At 39.1% G+C, this 17,648-nt stretch overlaps 2 protein-coding genes across 2 annotated transcripts; both read right to left on the reverse strand.

Annotated features, from left to right (window-relative positions):
• Positions 1-1,487: 1,487 nt before the first annotated feature.
• LOC110112721 lies at positions 1,488-6,279 on the reverse strand. The gene is made up of 4 exons (XM_020845030.2): positions 6,214-6,279; positions 5,909-6,009; positions 3,923-5,112; positions 1,488-3,811 (listed from the first exon to the last, which is right to left on the reverse strand). The coding sequence occupies exons 1-4, from the start codon at positions 6,277-6,279 to the stop codon at positions 1,488-1,490; spliced, it is 3,681 nt and encodes a 1,226-aa protein (XP_020700689.2).
• Positions 6,280-6,323: 44 nt separating this feature from the next.
• LOC110112715 (U-box domain-containing protein 21) lies at positions 6,324-7,692 on the reverse strand. Its single transcript, XM_020845027.2, has one exon. It carries the CDS (start codon positions 7,658-7,660, stop codon positions 6,503-6,505), a length of 1,158 nt encoding a protein of 385 aa, XP_020700686.1. The 5' UTR covers positions 7,661-7,692; the 3' UTR covers positions 6,324-6,502.
• Between the last annotated feature and the right edge of the window lie 9,956 nt (positions 7,693-17,648).

Below are 17,648 nucleotides of genomic sequence, written 5' to 3' on the forward strand. Positions count from 1 at the left end.
AGAGCTTGAACTCAATTAGTTAATCAAGCTCAAGTCAAGGATAATTGACTCCAAGGATGATGGACTCGTTTATGAGAGATTATTACGTGTGGGATTTGGAATAAAGAATTATCCAATTTTTTGAGTGTGAGCATTAAAAGCACAGTTGATGCAAGTGGATCGACGATTGGAACAGCTGCCGGAGAGACCAACTGGAACCTGAAAAGAGCGTTAGCAAAAACAAAGAAACAGAGAAGGAAAAACCAGGGGAATAGAGAAGGAGAAGGGGCAGTGTCTGTAGTATTGATTTCTGTTGTAAAAAGCTGAGTACAATTCCTGTTGCCATGGTATATGTATTCTCAAGGTGCTGTATAAAAAAGGTATAACATCAAAAAAGGTGTATTAGTACTCTATTGCAGGAAATAGAAAGTAAGTAGTGGAAAATAACTAAAGGTTGTTAGGAAGGTAAGTTGCCCCTGGTAGAATTCTCCTACTAACGTGAGCCGCATCAGTCCTCCCCCGGATCAGAAGAGCTCGACTCCGACGAGCTGACGGTGATGACCCCATCATCTGGTGGAGAGTAGGGCCAAATATCCGAAACATTGAATGTTGGAGAAGTCATGCAATCAGGTGGTAAAGTGACAGTGTAGGCATTGTCATTTATCTTAGCTATGATTGGCACGGGTCCGATTTTGCGGCGAGCGAGTTTAGAGTATGTGCCCGGGGCGAAGCGCTCACGGCGGAGACGCACCCAAACCAAGTCGCCTACAGAGAATAGGCGTTGTCGACGATGCTTGTCTACAGCTTCTTTGTATTTGGCATTGGAAGTGATAATTTGTTGACGCACATCGGAGAGCATTTGGGAGTAATCGTCGGCAAAGGAAGTTGCCGTGGCCGATTTGCACTTGGGGATAATTGCAACATCAAGTGCGATGTTAGGGGATTTTGTGTAAACAATGCTAAACGGAGTTTTACCTGTAGTTCGATTCGTCATTGCGTTGTAAGCAAATTCGGCTTTGCTTAAAAGGTCCTCCCATTGCCGCGGATGGTCTTGGACCAAGCACCGTAGTATAGCACCCAGCGTGCGATTAACTACCTCCGTTTGGCCATCCGATTGTGGATGGTATGCCGAGCTGAGGCGGATGTCGGTTCCCAATCTTTTCCAAAGTTCCCTCCAAAAGTGGCTGATAAATTTGACGTCGCGGTCGGACGTCAAACTACGTGGGACGCCGTGGAGTCTAACAATTTCGGTGAAGAATAAGTGAGCAATGTTCATGGCACTGGACGTTTTTTTGCAGGAAACGAAGTGTGCCATCTTCGAAAATCTGTCAACGACGACCATTATGGAATCGTTTCCTTTCTTTGTTCGCGGCAAGCCGAGTACAAAGTCCAAACTTAAGTCTTCCCAAATAGAGTCCGGAACCGGGAGAGGCATGTATAACCCCGTGTTTTGAGATCCTCCCTTGTACATTTGACATACGGGGCAGCTATCGACAAAACGAATGACATCACGTCTCAAACGTGGCCAAAAAAAAACGAACCTGTAACTGCCGGAGGGTATTATCACGTCCTGCGTGAGCTGCGAGTGCCCCACTGTGTGCTTCACGGATCAGCTGCAGCCGCCATGAGGATACTGGTATGCATAGTAAGTTCTTTTTGAACAAATAGCCATGGCGGATAGAGTAGTCTTCGGGCGGTTGCGCTAATTGACATTGTTTCCAAATGTTACAAAATTCTGGATCATCCGCGTATAGGTCTCGTAGACAGTCAAAACCGGTAATTTGTGTTTGCAATTGGATCAATAAGCTTCTCTTCCGGCTCAAAGCATCGGCCACCCGGTTATTAACGCCAGGTTTGTGTCTAATTGTAAAAGAAAAACGCTGTAAGAACATTATCCAACGCGCATGCATCCTATTAATGTTCTTTTGGCTGTTAATGTACGAGAGAGCCTTGTTGTCACTGCAGAGTATGAAATCTTGATGAAGTAGATATTGCTCCCATTGTTTGAGTGCTCTCACAATGGCATAAAGTTCCTGTTCATAAGCAGCCCACTTCTGTCTTGAGGCGGACAATTTCTCACTAAAAAACGCAACGGGCTTGTCGGACTGAGAAAGAACGGCGCCAACACCAATAGCGGAGGCATCTGTATCAACTGTAAACGGCTTGTCAAAGTCGGGGAGTGCGAGGACTGGAGCCGAACTGATGGCAGCTTTAACCTGCTCAAATGCTTGCTGTTGAGGCTCGGCCCAATCAAACGTCTTGGACTTGAGGGAGTCCGTAATGGGTGCCATTATAAGACTAAAGTCTTTGATAAACTTTCGGTAAAAGTTGGCTAAGCCGTGGAAGCTCCTGATTTCTGTAAAGGTTCGTGGTGTTGGCCAATCAATAATGGCTTCAATCTTTTTTGGGTCCATGCATACCCCATCTGCCGATACAATGAAGCCTAAGAAGTAAACTTGGGAAACACCCAGCTCACACTTGGGTAGGTTGATGAACAACCGTTGCTGTTTCAGCACATCAAACAAAGCTACCAAGTGGGTCAAATGATCTTGCCAATTTGTGCTATAAACTAGTATATCATCGAAATATACTATGCAGAATTTCCCCATAAATGGCTTTAGAAGCTCATTCATCATTCTCATGAAGGTAGACGGCGCATTGCACAGCCCGAAGGGCATGACTTTCCATTCGAAGAGTCCCTGCGGCGTCTTGAATGCCGTTTTCCATTCGTCACCGGGACGAATGCGGATTTGGTGGTAGCCGCTCCGAAGGTCCAATTTAGAGAAAATGGACGATCCCGATAGCTGATCTAATAGTTCGTCAATGCGAGGCACCGGAAACCTGTACTTGACCGTGATCTTATTAATTGCTCGACTGTCAACGCACATCCGCCAGCTTCCATCCTTCTTCGGAACGAGTAGAGCCGGGACGGCACAAGGACTCATACTCGGCTGGATAGACTGTTTTTCGAGCAGGTCATCAATCAATCCTTGCAGTATTTGTTGCTCCTTGGGGTTCAGACGGTAATGTGGCAAGTTCGGTAAGCTGGCGCCCAAAGTCAAGTCTATACAGTGTTGTATATCCCGTAATGGAGGCAATTCAGCTGGTAGTTCATCCGGTGTGAGTTCACGGTATTGCTGCAGCAATTGGTTGATATCATTGTTGGGACATTGCTGTTGTGGAGCGGCATTGGACTCGGCCAGTAAGAGGGCGAACATGGGTGAATGTTCTTGCCAGCAGCGGACCAAATTGCGACCCGTGACTAGATGCATAGCTGCTTGTTTAGGAGGTTGAACTTTGACGTGAGCATCACAATGGGGAAGCAGACGGAGCCGTCGTCCCTTCCACTCCAACGTGTAAACATTGGCTCGGCAGTCGTAAATGGCACCCGCATCGAACTGCCAAGGTCTCCCCAAAATAATGTGACAGACGTCCATATCCAGGACATCGCAAACTATTTCACAGACATATTGCTTTCCAATGGAGAAGGTCACTCTGCAGGATTCTGTGACTGCAATGTCAATGCCCCTTTTAACCCAAGTTATTTTGTAAGGACTTGCACTTTTGGTTGTCTTCAGCTGTAGACTTTGAACGACCGACCGCGATATGATGTTCTCAGTACACCCACTGTCAATTAGCAGGTCGCAAACTTTACCGTTAACGGTGCATCTTGTTCGGAAAAGAGCATGACGTTGAGACGGCGAGCTCTGTCGGGGTGCCAATAAAAGTTTTTCCAAAATGCATATCAAGGGTTCGCCGTCATCAGCTTCCACATCCTCAATTTCTTGTTCTCCTGTGATTTCGGCCTCACATAATTCCCCTTCTTCGGAACCTTCCGCAAGGTGAGCTTGGGGTCGTTGGGGACATTCGTTCTACTTGTGCCCAATCTGAAAACACCGGAAGCATTTAAGTGTGGAGGGTTTAGCATAAGGATTCTCCTTACCTGCAGGTCGGGCTTTGAGTGGTAGTTTCGGATCACCTCCTGGATTGACAGTAGTTGTCGTTGGTGTGGGTAGTAGGGGCGGCTGGGGGCTGCGCACAGTTTGTGGGGAGAATTTACTAGATCCAGCCGCTGAATCTTGCCATTGCCGACGAGTGGAAGGTGTTTTAGATAGCCTGCTCTGTTGCATTTCCACCTTGAATGCGAAATTGATGGCTTGTGCCAACGACCAAACGGTATTAAGCTCTAGTTTGTCTTGGATGCTGTCTTTAAGACCACCAATGTATCGGGCGACCAACTGATTATTGGATTCATTTAAGTTGTTTCGGGCGCTCAGTCGGTTGAATTCCTCTGTGTACTCACTAACTGATCGACTACCCTGCACACAATGTTGATACCAAATGTACATGATTTGTTCAAAATCTGTCGGTAAGAATTGAGCTCGGAGCAACTGTTTCATCCGGTTCCAACTGCGAACCCGAGTCCGGCCTTCACGTAGACGGATTTGGCTGATCTGATCCCACCAAGCACTAGCACCACCACGTAAACGACATGCTACGTATTTCACCTGTCGATCAGGTTCAATATCCATGTAATCGAAGAAGTTTTCGACTGCTTTCTCCCAGTCAAGATAGTCTTCAATGTGTAGGTGGCCATCAAAGTAGGGAACGTCTACTTTAATCTTAAATTCGCCCGGTCTCGAAGGCGGCATTGCTGGACGACGGTATTGACGATTTTCAGGCGGGATGCGGAGAGTACCATCTTCTTCATCTGATTCTACAAAATCCATTACCGGATTCATTATTGTCTCTTCCTCTGAATCTGACATTTCCTGGTGAAATGTAGGCATTGTCCTGGGTTGCCTTCCTGGATTGATACCCCTCCGCGGCATAGTGTGCGGGGCCGGAAAGTCATTCCGGTGTGGGGGATGCAGCTGCGGTCTCGCCCGATTGAGATTGAACTCGCGGCGAATCTCAATATGCAATCTCTGGACATCAGCGGACAATGTCTCCAGCTGATTCCGGAGAGTGTTTTGGTTTGCCCAAACACTTTCTAAGCTCACGACCACGTCGGAGGTTGGTTCCTTGCCGCGCTCCGTCATGCCTACCTTCCAATCGCTTGGCTCTGATACCAAATAAGCTGATGCAAGTGGATCGACGATTGGAACAGCTGCCGGAGAGACCAACTGGAACCTGAAAAGAGCGTTAGCAAAAACAAAGAAACAGAGAAGGAAAAACCAGGGGAATAGAGAAGGAGAAGTGGCAGTGTCTGTAGTATTGATTTCTGTTGTAAAAAGCTGAGTACAATTCCTGTTGCCATGGTATATGTATTCTCAAGGTGCTGTATAAAAAAGGTATAACAACAAAAAAGATGTATTAGTACTCTATTGCAGGAAATAGAAAGTAAGTAGTGGAAAATAGCTAAAGGTTGTTAGGAAGGTAAGTTGCCCCTGGTAAAATTCTCCTACTAACGTGAGCCGCATCAGCAGTTATGGTATAATAATGTATTTTTACTACGCACACTCACAAAAATCATAAATAGCTTCAGTCCAGATTCCGCTAGTAATAATCTCTCCTTCTTTATTGTACCATGCTTTTGTATGACATACTTTCACATTTTATAACTTCCTTCGTTTAATATATATATTATTTTACACACCGGAGCTTCATTCCTACATCTAGCCAAACACAGAAAATTATTACGTCCGGTGTTAGATTCGTCCGGATATCAATCCAGACGCGCCACGTCACCAAAATACATCGGAATCTAGTATATTCGGGTGACATGACGCAATTGTATTGAGTGTCACCGGACCTAATAATTTGCCCCCAAACACAAACCGCACCGAATATGTTTGGTGGAGATGCCAAGCGGTTCGATTACCGTCCACTAGGCTAGCCGGCGTTAGAGACGGCGGCCAGACAGCGATCTTCCTGCTTCCTGTTTTTTTTCTTCAGACATAAAGATCTCAGTTTTGGGGTTTCTAACATGCCCGAAGATCGAAGAAGTGTTGGGTTACAGCGGAAGGGGAAACGGAGCATCTCGGCAGCCTCGCCGGCGCAAACAACGGTGACCTCGCCGCCGGCGTGCTACAATTTGGCCAAAGATTGAATCTTTGACAGAGTTGTTTTCAGAGATCCCAACCTAAATCTGACCCAAAAACACCAAATCCTGTTCTGGCAAATATAGACTGATTATGTGAAATTCTACAAGACCAGATTCTTTACTTAGACTTATTTAATCCAAAGAATTTCGTCAACCTAATAATTTCATAAGATGAACAAAGCACAAACCATCACCACTACAAAATCAACCATTTCATCCACCAAACTATTTGGATAATCAGCATATCCATCCATTGTCAACGAAATTGACCAAATGCAAAGAAAATACTCCCCTGACAAAAAAAAAAACTGAATAAATTCAATTAACTGAAGCAATAATGCAAATAGTCCATGAGATATGGATACAACGCATCAAAAATAAACATAATGGATCATAATCAAAGCCTATCATTAGCATACAAGAAAACAAATTCATCATCTCTGTACAAACACCTCAAACAGCTTAAAGGAAGCTCATTTAAACAGGCCGCCGCAGCCCTCTGAAGTCTTTGCTGTCTATACATCCCAACCCCTTTTCATAACCGTTCAGAAACCTCAGCAACTCTGTTGCCCTCTCCTTAACCCCTTCTCTGCACTCCACCTGAAGCAACATCAATAACTTCATAAAAATCCCAACTTGGAGAGCTTCCACCACACACCCACCTTCTCTGCCTTCTTCTTTCTCCCCTTCCCAATTCTTACAGAGCTTCCACAGTGAAGATAAAGCCAGATCAGTTGCAAGATCAGAAAACCCAAAAATTTTCTTCACGAGCACAGGGACCGTAAGCGCATTCCCGTACGCCTTTTCCCTCCCCAATTCACAGCCGCAGAGCCTATCAAGCGCAGAAAGCGCCGCCTCGCCGACTCTCTTCTCCGATTCCGAGTCCACAAGAGACTCAAGAACCAAAGAAACAACCCCCATCCTCACAAACGTCGCTTCCATCCATTCTTCGGAACAGGAGGCCAGATGAAAAGCAGCCAATTGAGCGGCCTTTTTGCCTTTCGGAGAAATCGGATCAGTAATCAGCTTCAGCAATGTTTCGATGAGGCCGTCCATTCTCGCCGCCGCCCTCGCGAGGTCGCCGTCGAAGGAAACTATCTGTTTCAATACCAAAACAGCACTGAGCTTCCCGGACATATCCCCTGACTTGAGAATCGATACGATCGCATCGAGTGATTCCGGCGATCCGATTTCACAGAAAATCTCCTCATCGTCGATGCGGTAAACGAGGACCAGCGCCGAGAGGATCTCCGAGAGGATGTCTAAGGAGGCGGCGCAGCCGGCGGCGCAAGTCCGGAAGGCGGCGGCAAGAACGCAGGCGGCGCCGGAGTTCGCAAGACGTCGCCTGTTCCTGTCGCTCTCGGTTGCCAGAGCCCGAATCCTTGCCGCCGACTTCCGACACCGGACGGGGTCGCTGCGGTGGGTGTCGGAGGCAAGCTGGGAGAGGATCGAGGATACTTCGGCTGCGCTGAGGGGGGGAGATCGAGGTGATGTAGAGTTCGCCGCGACGGCGGCCCGATCGCCGGCGGCGCTCTCGAGTGTTGGAGACATGGCGAGGCCTGCAGTGGAGATGAGATACGAAAAGTTTGATCTTTTGAGTGAATGGGCTGAATCGCGAAGGGGAGATCGGTACATATAAAGGTGGAGACAAAAGATAGGCCAAGAAAACTTTCTTAACCTTTTCTCACTAAAAACGAGGGGATATGAGGACGCAAGAGGGATTCGATAAGGGTTCTTATTAAGAAGGGACTTTGATTGTAGTCCCATTTATTTCTTATACAGATAGAGTTTCTACCAACAAAATAGAGATGAGAAGGGCTTCGCTAGATCTCATTGTAAAAAGTGATGTAATATTTGATGTAGTGCTTTCATTATCTCATTTTTTTTTTTTATTCGACCATATTTTAAAGCTGGGTCATATGTTCCTGAGTCTATAACTTTTGCAGTCCATCCAACCCTCACCAAAACCTTCCAATCATAGTCAATTTCAATTCCGACAACCTCTCCCTCACCATTGGCAATGGAACTGTCATAAGAAGGCACTTTTTTATGCTATTCAAGTATTTTACTCTCATTTTTGTTCAATTGAGATGTTTATATCTTACCTATGTAAAATCTATAATTTTTAGTATCATCGTTGTGTCCTGAAAAAATTCACAATGATAGAGAAATATAAAGTTTAGCGTCCTAGGTTTATACGAAGATTCAGCACACAAACAAATAAATAAGTAGGGATGCAATGTTCATAATAGACGCCAGATTTTTATGTGGAAACCCCTAAAAAGTGGGGAAAACCACGGGGCCTTGCCCAGTCAAAATGAATCCAATAATATTTGCAGTTCATTACATATGAGGCCCTTTGTTGAGGGAATGTCTTGGTTCGATGTAGCCAATATACATTATATAGAGTGCATTATATGGTGGGAGTTGGAATAATCGGTGTTGACATATTTTATTTGGTCGTCAAGACCATAGTCGACGAGCGATTTAGGTTAGAAAGATTGCAATCGGGTGATGATGGTCTGAATGACCGTAGTCAGGCAACGGCAATCGTGGATATCATAATTTGGAGATGTTGGTTGGAGAGACCATTGTAGAAGAACAACGGAGTTCGGAAAGATCATAGTCAGGTGACACTGGTCGGAAAGACCGTAATATGGAGATGTTGGTTAGAGAGACCATAGTTAATTGGCGATAGAGGACGAAAAAATTGTAGTCAAGCAATTATGGCCGAGGAGACTATAATATGGAAATATTGGTTGGAGAGACCGTAGTCGGCGCGAGATAGAGGTAGGAGTTGGCGACGTTGGTTTGAAGGACCATAGTCTGGAGATGTTGGTCAAAGAGATCTTAGTCGTTAGATGTCGGAGGTCAGAAAGATCGTAGTTGGGCGATGGTGGTTGGAAGGACTATAGTCGAAGGATGACATAGGTTGGAAAGATCGTAGTCTAGTAATAATGGTTGGAAATATCATAGTCGGTGACGGTGGTTGAAAAGATCGTAATATAGAGATGTTTATTGGAGGGAATGTAGACGGTAGGCGACGGAGGACAGAAGCGACGCTGGTTAAAAGGACTACAGTCTAGAGATGTTGGTCGGAGATACCATAGTTAGCAAGCGACGGAGGTCGGAAAGACCGTAGTTAGGTAATAATGGTCGAAAGGAGTGTATTAGGTGGAAACGAAGGTTAGAAAGATCGTAATCTTGAGATGTTGGTTGGAGAGATCGTAGTCGAATGATGACGAAGATTAGAAAGATCATAGTCGGGCGACGCTAGTTGGAAGGATCGTAGTCTGGAGATGTTGGTTGGAGAGATTATAGTCGATGAGCGACGGATGTCAAAATGATCATACTAGGGTGACAGTGGTCGAAAGGATCGCAGTTGGAGGACAACGGAGGTTGTAAAGATCTTAGTTAGGTGACGGTGGTCGGAAAGATCATAGTCGAGTAATGATGCTCTGAAAGATTGTAGTCGGGTGACCGCAGTCGAAAGATCCTTAGTAAGGTGACGGTGGTCAGAATGATTGTAGTTTACAGGAAACTATATTTGGGAGGAGATCATACATTGATAGCATATGGGAAGTTTTTTTATGATAGTCGAAGAACGGACGAAAGTCCGGTGACTGTTGGTTGAAGGGAATAAATTCGGAGATAGTAGACAAAAGGGTAGAAATACGAAAGTCCAGTAACGACAAGTGGCGGCGAAGTGATCTAATGGTGGACAACGAATGGGCAGAATTCTAGTGATGGTCAGGAAGAGTCCATCAACTGTCGACAATTGGGAGGAAGTTTGGTGATGATCGTTGATCGAGAAAAGATCTGGTGGTGGTCGACAGTAAGAGAACTCCCCAAGTTCTCTCCTTATTCTCTTCCTCTCTTCCTCCTTCATATAAAGAATGAGATGATATTTATAGTTTTTTGTAAGTGGCTTGACTAATAAATATGGAGAAGATCAATGAAATGTTGGGAGAGTTTAATTGGATGGCCCATATTAATTCACTTGATCATGGAGAGTTTGTCGAGCATTTAAGTGCCTTAATGATGCCAGAATTGAGCAATCTTGGACTCGTTGGACTCGTCTCATCGAGCCACTCGATTCGACTATAAGCATGTTATATTCATATGTCATTTGGTAGTCCAATTAATGCTATGAAGCTTCCAAATATACTTTGAACCTTTGATTTGGACTCATTTCGGCTAGGATTGGATTAAATTTGATGTCGTTGGGTTCGTCTCCTTGAGATGTTCAATTTGAATATAAGCTTGCCGAAATTAAATTTCATATGATCCTGATTTTAATTATGAAAGTTTCCAATTAATATTTGCATCAAAATTCGTGCCCGATCAAGACAATTTTTTTGACATATCAATCATGTATACAATTCCCCTTTCATTTTACGTTGATGAACAATTACTTAAAACTTATCATCACTATTTTTAATAAAAACATTCTTATTTAGTTCTTATCCTTAGTTTTAGAAAGATTTAGATCAAAATATTCAAATTATATAAATTTTAAAGATTAATTTAAATTTATTAAATTTAATCTAATTTAAATTGATTATATACATACCACATATCTTAAAACAAATTTATTAACTTTTTTTATTTATTTTGATTAATTTTTATTAAAAACTTATGATATTATATTTATTTGCATTTAATAGTATTTATACCCAATTGTCAATGCTCTTTTTTTCCTTAAAAACGAGTACTTCTAAAAAGAAAGAGGAAGAGAATTGCTAGCCGGCTTTACGTGGATGCTGCTTCTAGAATCATCCATTTGCTATTGTGCTGTGAGGCTCTGAGGGTAGTAATGGAATTCTCTTTTCTTAAATAATTTGGTCCCTTTTAAATTGCATGGAATATATGCTTTTATTTAATGAATTTATGATGAAAATTTAGGGGCTTAATAAAAAAATATTAAAAATAGTATAATGTACAACAAATAAATCACAATGTGGATCTTTGTCTACAGTATGATGTCAATCTTAGGACGAGTTTTTTCAACGAGTCTTAATTAGTCAGTGTACATGATAAGTCCTTGAGTCTCGATATAGAGGCGAATTAATTTTGAAGTGATGGTGAGTCCATTTTAGGCGAGATTCTAATCTTTGAAAGAAAACGGGCGATATCTTATGGCGAAGAGAGAGGTTGAGTGTCAAGAAATGTTCGAGCGTAAGCGATCATAATTGTAACTTTTGATGTGTATGGGTTTTCGGTAGTTGGTGTGGTGATGCCGGTGTTTGCTGAGTGACTTTGGTAGTCGAGAATGTCCATAAATGAACGGCTCCTACTGGGATAAGTGGCATATGTAGCTCGAGTTAACTCAGATGAGTCTTCTTGAGAGATTTACTATGTATGATGACTCCTTAGTGCGACCTATTTAGGTAAGTCTCTTTGTGGTGGCCGTGTTGGGAAGCAGACATACTTCTATGGGATAGTGAAGATCAGCTTATTAGTTGACTTTCTTCTCATGGCAAGTGCTTCTCTTAAAAGATGTGGCCATTCCAGCTGAGTCGCCTTTAATCGCCTGCTAGATGCCCGTGAGTATTTAGGAGTATACACAAAATATATAATTTAAGAAAGTAATATTTTTTTTCACTTAATTTAACTTATTTAAATGTGATTTATTTGTAATGTTTTATATGTCTTGAAGTTATTCTAATAAATTCTATAAATAGGATCAAAGCAAACGGTTTAATCGATCATAAAGCTAATTTAGGCTTCATTTTGGACAATTTTATACAACTATTTTTTCCTGCTTTCAAGAATTTTTTTATTTAAATAGCTTCATAAAACAGTAAGAAAGTCATCTCAAAAGAAGTCTTAAATTTCGTTTGGGATGACCTTCTTACATCTTCTTAAAGCATCTTTATTGTATAAATATTTTAATTTTTTACTATAAAATTAATTTAAGAAAGAGTAATAAAGTTTTCCAAACGATCCACTAAAAATAATATTTAAAAAAAATAGATAAAATAATTCGAGTAAAAATAATAAAATATGATGATCAGAAGGTAATATTCTTTAGAAAGAATATACTCATTTAAAAAAAAAATTATTAATTATAATATCTAAAAATATACGCACATGAAAATTATTGCCAATTGACTAATAAAACCTGACTTCAAAATTTGGCAACGTGACACGTGTCACAAATGCAGTGTCCGAAACGAGGAGTTTTTTTTTGGGAAATTCGCGACCAAATATAATTTCTTAGCTGTCTCCGTTATTTTCTATATTAAATTAATAATAACTATATTCAAAAGTATAATTTATTTTATACTTTATTTATATGCAAAAATAAAATAATATTTGCAGAATGTGAAAGTCTCCTTTTCACACCTATTTGGCAACTTCGTATAAATTTCGATAGAAAATTTAATAAAAGTGACATTCATATTAATATTTTATCTCTTGATTATTTTTATATGATCAATTTAAGATTCTCTGATTTTAGAGTTTTTTTTCATATTATTTTTTTACAACAGCTTTTATTAGAAAAAATCATAGTCTGATTCTTAGACTTCATTTAGGACAACATTTTTATTGCATAATCATAAATTCATAATTTTTAGTTGGTCATTATTTTTCGCTGCTTTCAAAAGAAGTTTATATTACGAAGCTATTTTATACTAGGGGTGTCAATATTTAACACGACACGAAAATCTAACTCGAACCCGACCCAAAAATTTTGGGTTTAACCCGACCTGATTTCAAAACGGGTCGGGTTGCTAACCGGTTCAAATCAGCTACCCCCGAACCTACCCCGGGTGCCTGCCGAGGTCGCCCGCGCCTGCCAGCCCGCAGCCCTCACGCCCAAGGCTGCCCACGCACTCGCCCGGGCACCTGCTCGCGCGCACCTACTCGCGCGTTTCATGTCGGGTCAGGTACCCCGGCAACCCGACGGGTCAAGTCCAGGTTCGCATTTCAACCTGTTTACATATCCGGGTCGGGTTTGAGTGGACCCATTTGAACCCGAGCCAATTCTAGGTTCGATCCGAACTCAGCCCATAACCCGAAATTGACACCCCTAATTTCTATAACTACTTTAAAAAAGTAATTTTTTTTCCACAACAACTTTATAATCACATTTCTAAAAAGTTGTAGTCAACCCAAACATATCCTTAATCTAAGAATATCATGATTCGCTAATTTATTTGTGTTATACAAAATTGATAAAAATGGCCATTTTGTAATTAAATTGGGATCGATTTTATATTATAGTTATAATATGCAGATCAATTTTTGATCAATTCTTTACTGTCGAGATACAAAGATTTCTTTTGGGTCAGTTTTTTTGCTCCTTCATAAAGCAATTTTTTAGTATAAATTTTTTATTTTTTATTTACTAGAAAGCTCTTTTATGAAACAGTAAGAAAGCCGTCCTAAATGAAACTTAAATTCGAATAATGTGATACAATAAAAATTAAATTGAAATGTAAGAATAATTTAAGGACCATCTTAAGAATTTTAAAAAATTGAAAATAATTTTATATCATAATTATAATATGAGAATATTATTTTGAATTAATTTTATATGATTTAAAATGCTGCTACGTCATTAATATTTAATTATTAGATTGCTACGTCATTAATAGCCTACGGAAGTAGACATGTTGCTTGCTTGCTTAACAAGCTTTGTATGCTTAAAAATAAAATAAAATAAAATAAATAAAAATAAAAAACAAGCTTTTTATACTTTAATTATTTTTTTTTGTAGTGCAAGGAAGAGGATTTTTTTTTATTTATTTTTTAGGCACCGCATTAGCCGCCATAGAAGAGGATTTTGCAAATGAATGAAATTTAATAAAAAAATTATTGTATTAAAATAATTTAATTTTAATTTTTAGTCATTGATTTTTTGAAATTATAATAAAAAAATCAATTTTATTAGGCACAAATTATGATGATTACTTAAATTGGCGGCCTTTGCTTCTGAAATTAAAAATAAATTCATTCATATTTAATAAGAGGACCGAGTAATCTTCAAACTTGACATGCATGGAGTCAATTTGAGCATCTTGACGAGACGAATCTAACGAGCTCAACATCACTTAGTTCTAAGAACATTTAGACACTTAGCTGACCAACAAACACTATACACTCTATCAGTACAGATTGTTTGATAGTGTTCTTGACTTTCTCAATATTTATCGTGTATGTCATTATCAAAAATTTATAAATAGGTCCCCCCCCTGCTTGAATGGGACCTTTGATAGAGAATTAAGAGAGCTCAAACACTTAAAAAATTCTTAAACTCTACTTATACAATGCTTCCATCAAATCTAAGGGTTCGTTTCTCCACCTGATTGCCATTGTCATACCTTTAGTGTCTAACCACCATCACCAGACAACTACCCAACTTAAGTCATCAAACTTTCGTCATTAGATTGCCTTTTTTAGACCCCCGCTTAATCGTTGTTGTAGGACTAGAGGTGCAAACTAATCAGCAAAGCTCGAGTCACTCATAGCTTGAGCTTAAGCTTGATTAATTAATCGAGTTCAAGCTCGAGCTCATGCTTTATTCAACGAGCTCGAGCTGGCTCACGAGCCAACTCTTTTATTATGAAAGAGAGAAAATGATTATGTTTTAAACAAGTATTATAATAAAATAATAAAAAGAATGAAAGATTATAAGAAAACAACAAATAATCGCTTAATATAAGAAAGTGATTTATAGTTTTCAAACATTTTCATCAATTTTATCTTTAAAATTCTAAATTTTAATACATTTTATATTTAATTTTTTTAAAGGAGCTAGCTCACAAGCTAACAAATCGAATCGAGGCTGCCTCAAGCTTGGCTCTTTAAGCATCGAGCTCGGCTCACGAGTCATTTATCGAGCTGAGCCCAGGACCTTCACCGCTCGATGGTCGTCGTTTGGTCGCCATCATTGAAATTATTACATGCAGCTACATGATGCTGTCTGGAGACCAATCAGGACGTGTCAGGTCACCCGATACACAACAGTACACAATAACGATACATAATAAAGTTTGTTAAATTTTCATATATAAAGTCCCAAGCCAACATAATAGAGTCAGACCAACCAATTGGACTATTGCTGACCAGTCAACAGTCTTCAGTTCAGTTTGACCATCATTAGCCATTAGAATTCATTTAAAATATAGTTAATGATTGAACATTGAATCAATGCCCATTTTTACAGGCGATTTCAGCTTCATTGGTCAAATTTATTGAAAAAATATATAGAAATCTCATTGTCAGATTGTGATTTATCCTTCAATTAATGCCTTTGGATGAACTATTATGTGGAAATTGTATTATTTATTAAAAATTTAACGATATTGAACTTTTATTTTATCAAAATTTTGTTAGCCTATTGGTTTTATGATTATAAATAATGATTTGAAATTTTTTGGTATGTTCAATTAATGATAAAAAAATTTAGAATGTTTTGAGGTTTTTATTTTATTAAAGAAAAATAATGATTGTGGTCTAACATGTAAAATATATAAAATTATTATGGGTTTGAAATTTTGAGTCGGTAGAGTGCGTATTTTATATTTCAGTATCATACAAACTCAGCATGCACAGAGAAAAGTTGTAAGATCAGAAATTTTTATGTAAAAAATTCAAAAAATGGAAAAATTTTGAGACCTGACCCAAATGAAAAATCCACTGTATATTAGAAGACACAATAATTTTTCATTCCTTACGTTTAAAGAAGAAGAGGAAAATTAGAAAATAAAATGTCTGATTTCTATTTCGTGAACAATTGAAATCAAACAACAAAGTAAAATCTTGACAAGAGTCTATAGAAGGCAGCGATTATTGATGGTGATCGTCAGCGACAATAGTTAGCGATGATCTCAATAGAGTTAATTCTCTTACATCCATGAACCAATTATGTGCATATAGCTCTAAATAAATATTTGTACATTCATACAATTTTTTTTTAATTACAAATGAATTTTAAATTCTAATTTACAATTTTATTAATTCTTTTTAAAGATCCCTAAGCCAGTCGAGAGATTATTACGTGCGGAGTTTGGACGGGGAACCGTCCGGATCCTTTGAGGGTGCATAATAAATACACAACAAATATACAGTTTTATTTTTTTGCTGTATAATTGTTGTGCACCCACACATAATCCGGACAGTTCTCCAGTACGGACTCCGCTCGTAATAACTTCTCAATCTAGCAAGAAGTGATTATTACGTGCGATATATATACATAATTTTTGGTCCCAACTCCACTCATAATAATTTTTCCAAAGCCAGTGCAAGACGGCTCTCTTAGGCTTCGTTTGGGACTGCCTTTTTACTGCTTCCTAACGCAACTTTTTATTACAAAAATTTAAATTTTTGTCCTAAAAAGTTGCTTTAAGAAGCAATAAGAAAACCGTCCCAAACGAAGTCTTACTTTCTCTTCAATGCTGAAGATGGATGGATGTGAAGCGTTTGGTTGATTGAAGTGACTACTTATGAACAAGAAGTCATAAAACTTTTTTAGGTTTACTTTTCTAAGTCAAAATTATGTTTCTAAGTCAGCTCTTTTATTATAAAGAGAAACCTATTTTACTTTAATTATTAATTATAATGAAATAATATAAATAATGAGAAATTAAAAAGATAATAATAAAAATTGGGGGAAAATAGGATATTTTGTATTAAAAATATTTATTTAAATTGTCAAAATTAGTTTAAATTTAACTTCTTTTTTCATCGAACACATCTTATCGATCATAATTAGTATTATAAAGATTATCATTTGCTGGAATATTCACTATGAAGTGTTTATGTTCTTAATATTATACAAAGATTCATCACACAAAGATAAAATAAGAGTTGTAAAATTCATTAAAAAGAAATAATCATGTGGTCTGATCTAATTGGAATGATTTGACTATTATTTTTCTTTCGTTACAAATTATGTCATTTCCCATTATTGTATAAATTTTTGATACGATATAGTAAACATAAGCTCGTGTGCGGAACGCCGACCTGCAGTGCAATGAGTTGAGCTCAAGCTCGAGCCGATATTATGACTGACGAGCTGAGCTTGATAATGCCAATACTCTACTTGACTCGACTCGATTCGTTTACACCCCTAGCATTGACATTGTTTGCTAAGACATGTGTCAAAGTCAACAACCATCGTTGTAGCAGTGTTTAGGGTCAGAAAAATATAGGTCAAAGTATCGTAGTCATGTGATTTTGAATGAACGCTTATAGCCAATCGAAGGTTGTGTTGCCACAGGATCCTAGTCTAATGATGGAAGTTAGATGATCACTTGTGATGTCGTTAAGCTCATTTTGTCGAGTCGTTCAATTTAGTCATAAATTTATTAAAATTACAGTCCGGAAATTCTTAATTTGAATAAGCAACATCAAAGAAGAATCAGCCTCATGGGTAAAATACTAAGAATATCATATTCTTGATTTTTTTTTTTAATATTAAGAAGCCGTTTTATGAAGCAATTCGAAAGCTATCCCAAATGAAGCCTTAGCCACTGCTTTGTTGCATATATTTCGAAAAAATTTGTGCTAATGAAATGCTTTCTACAACAATTTTAAATTTTGCTGTATCTACATCAATTTAACAAAACAATGTAAAAATCGTCCCAAAAGAAACCTATATTTTAGATTTTAA

The sequence above is a fragment of the Dendrobium catenatum genome, unplaced genomic scaffold (genome assembly GCF_001605985.2).
Source record: "Dendrobium catenatum unplaced genomic scaffold, ASM160598v2 fragScaff_scaffold_705, whole genome shotgun sequence".
NCBI classification, from domain to species: domain Eukaryota; kingdom Viridiplantae; phylum Streptophyta; class Magnoliopsida; order Asparagales; family Orchidaceae; genus Dendrobium; species Dendrobium catenatum.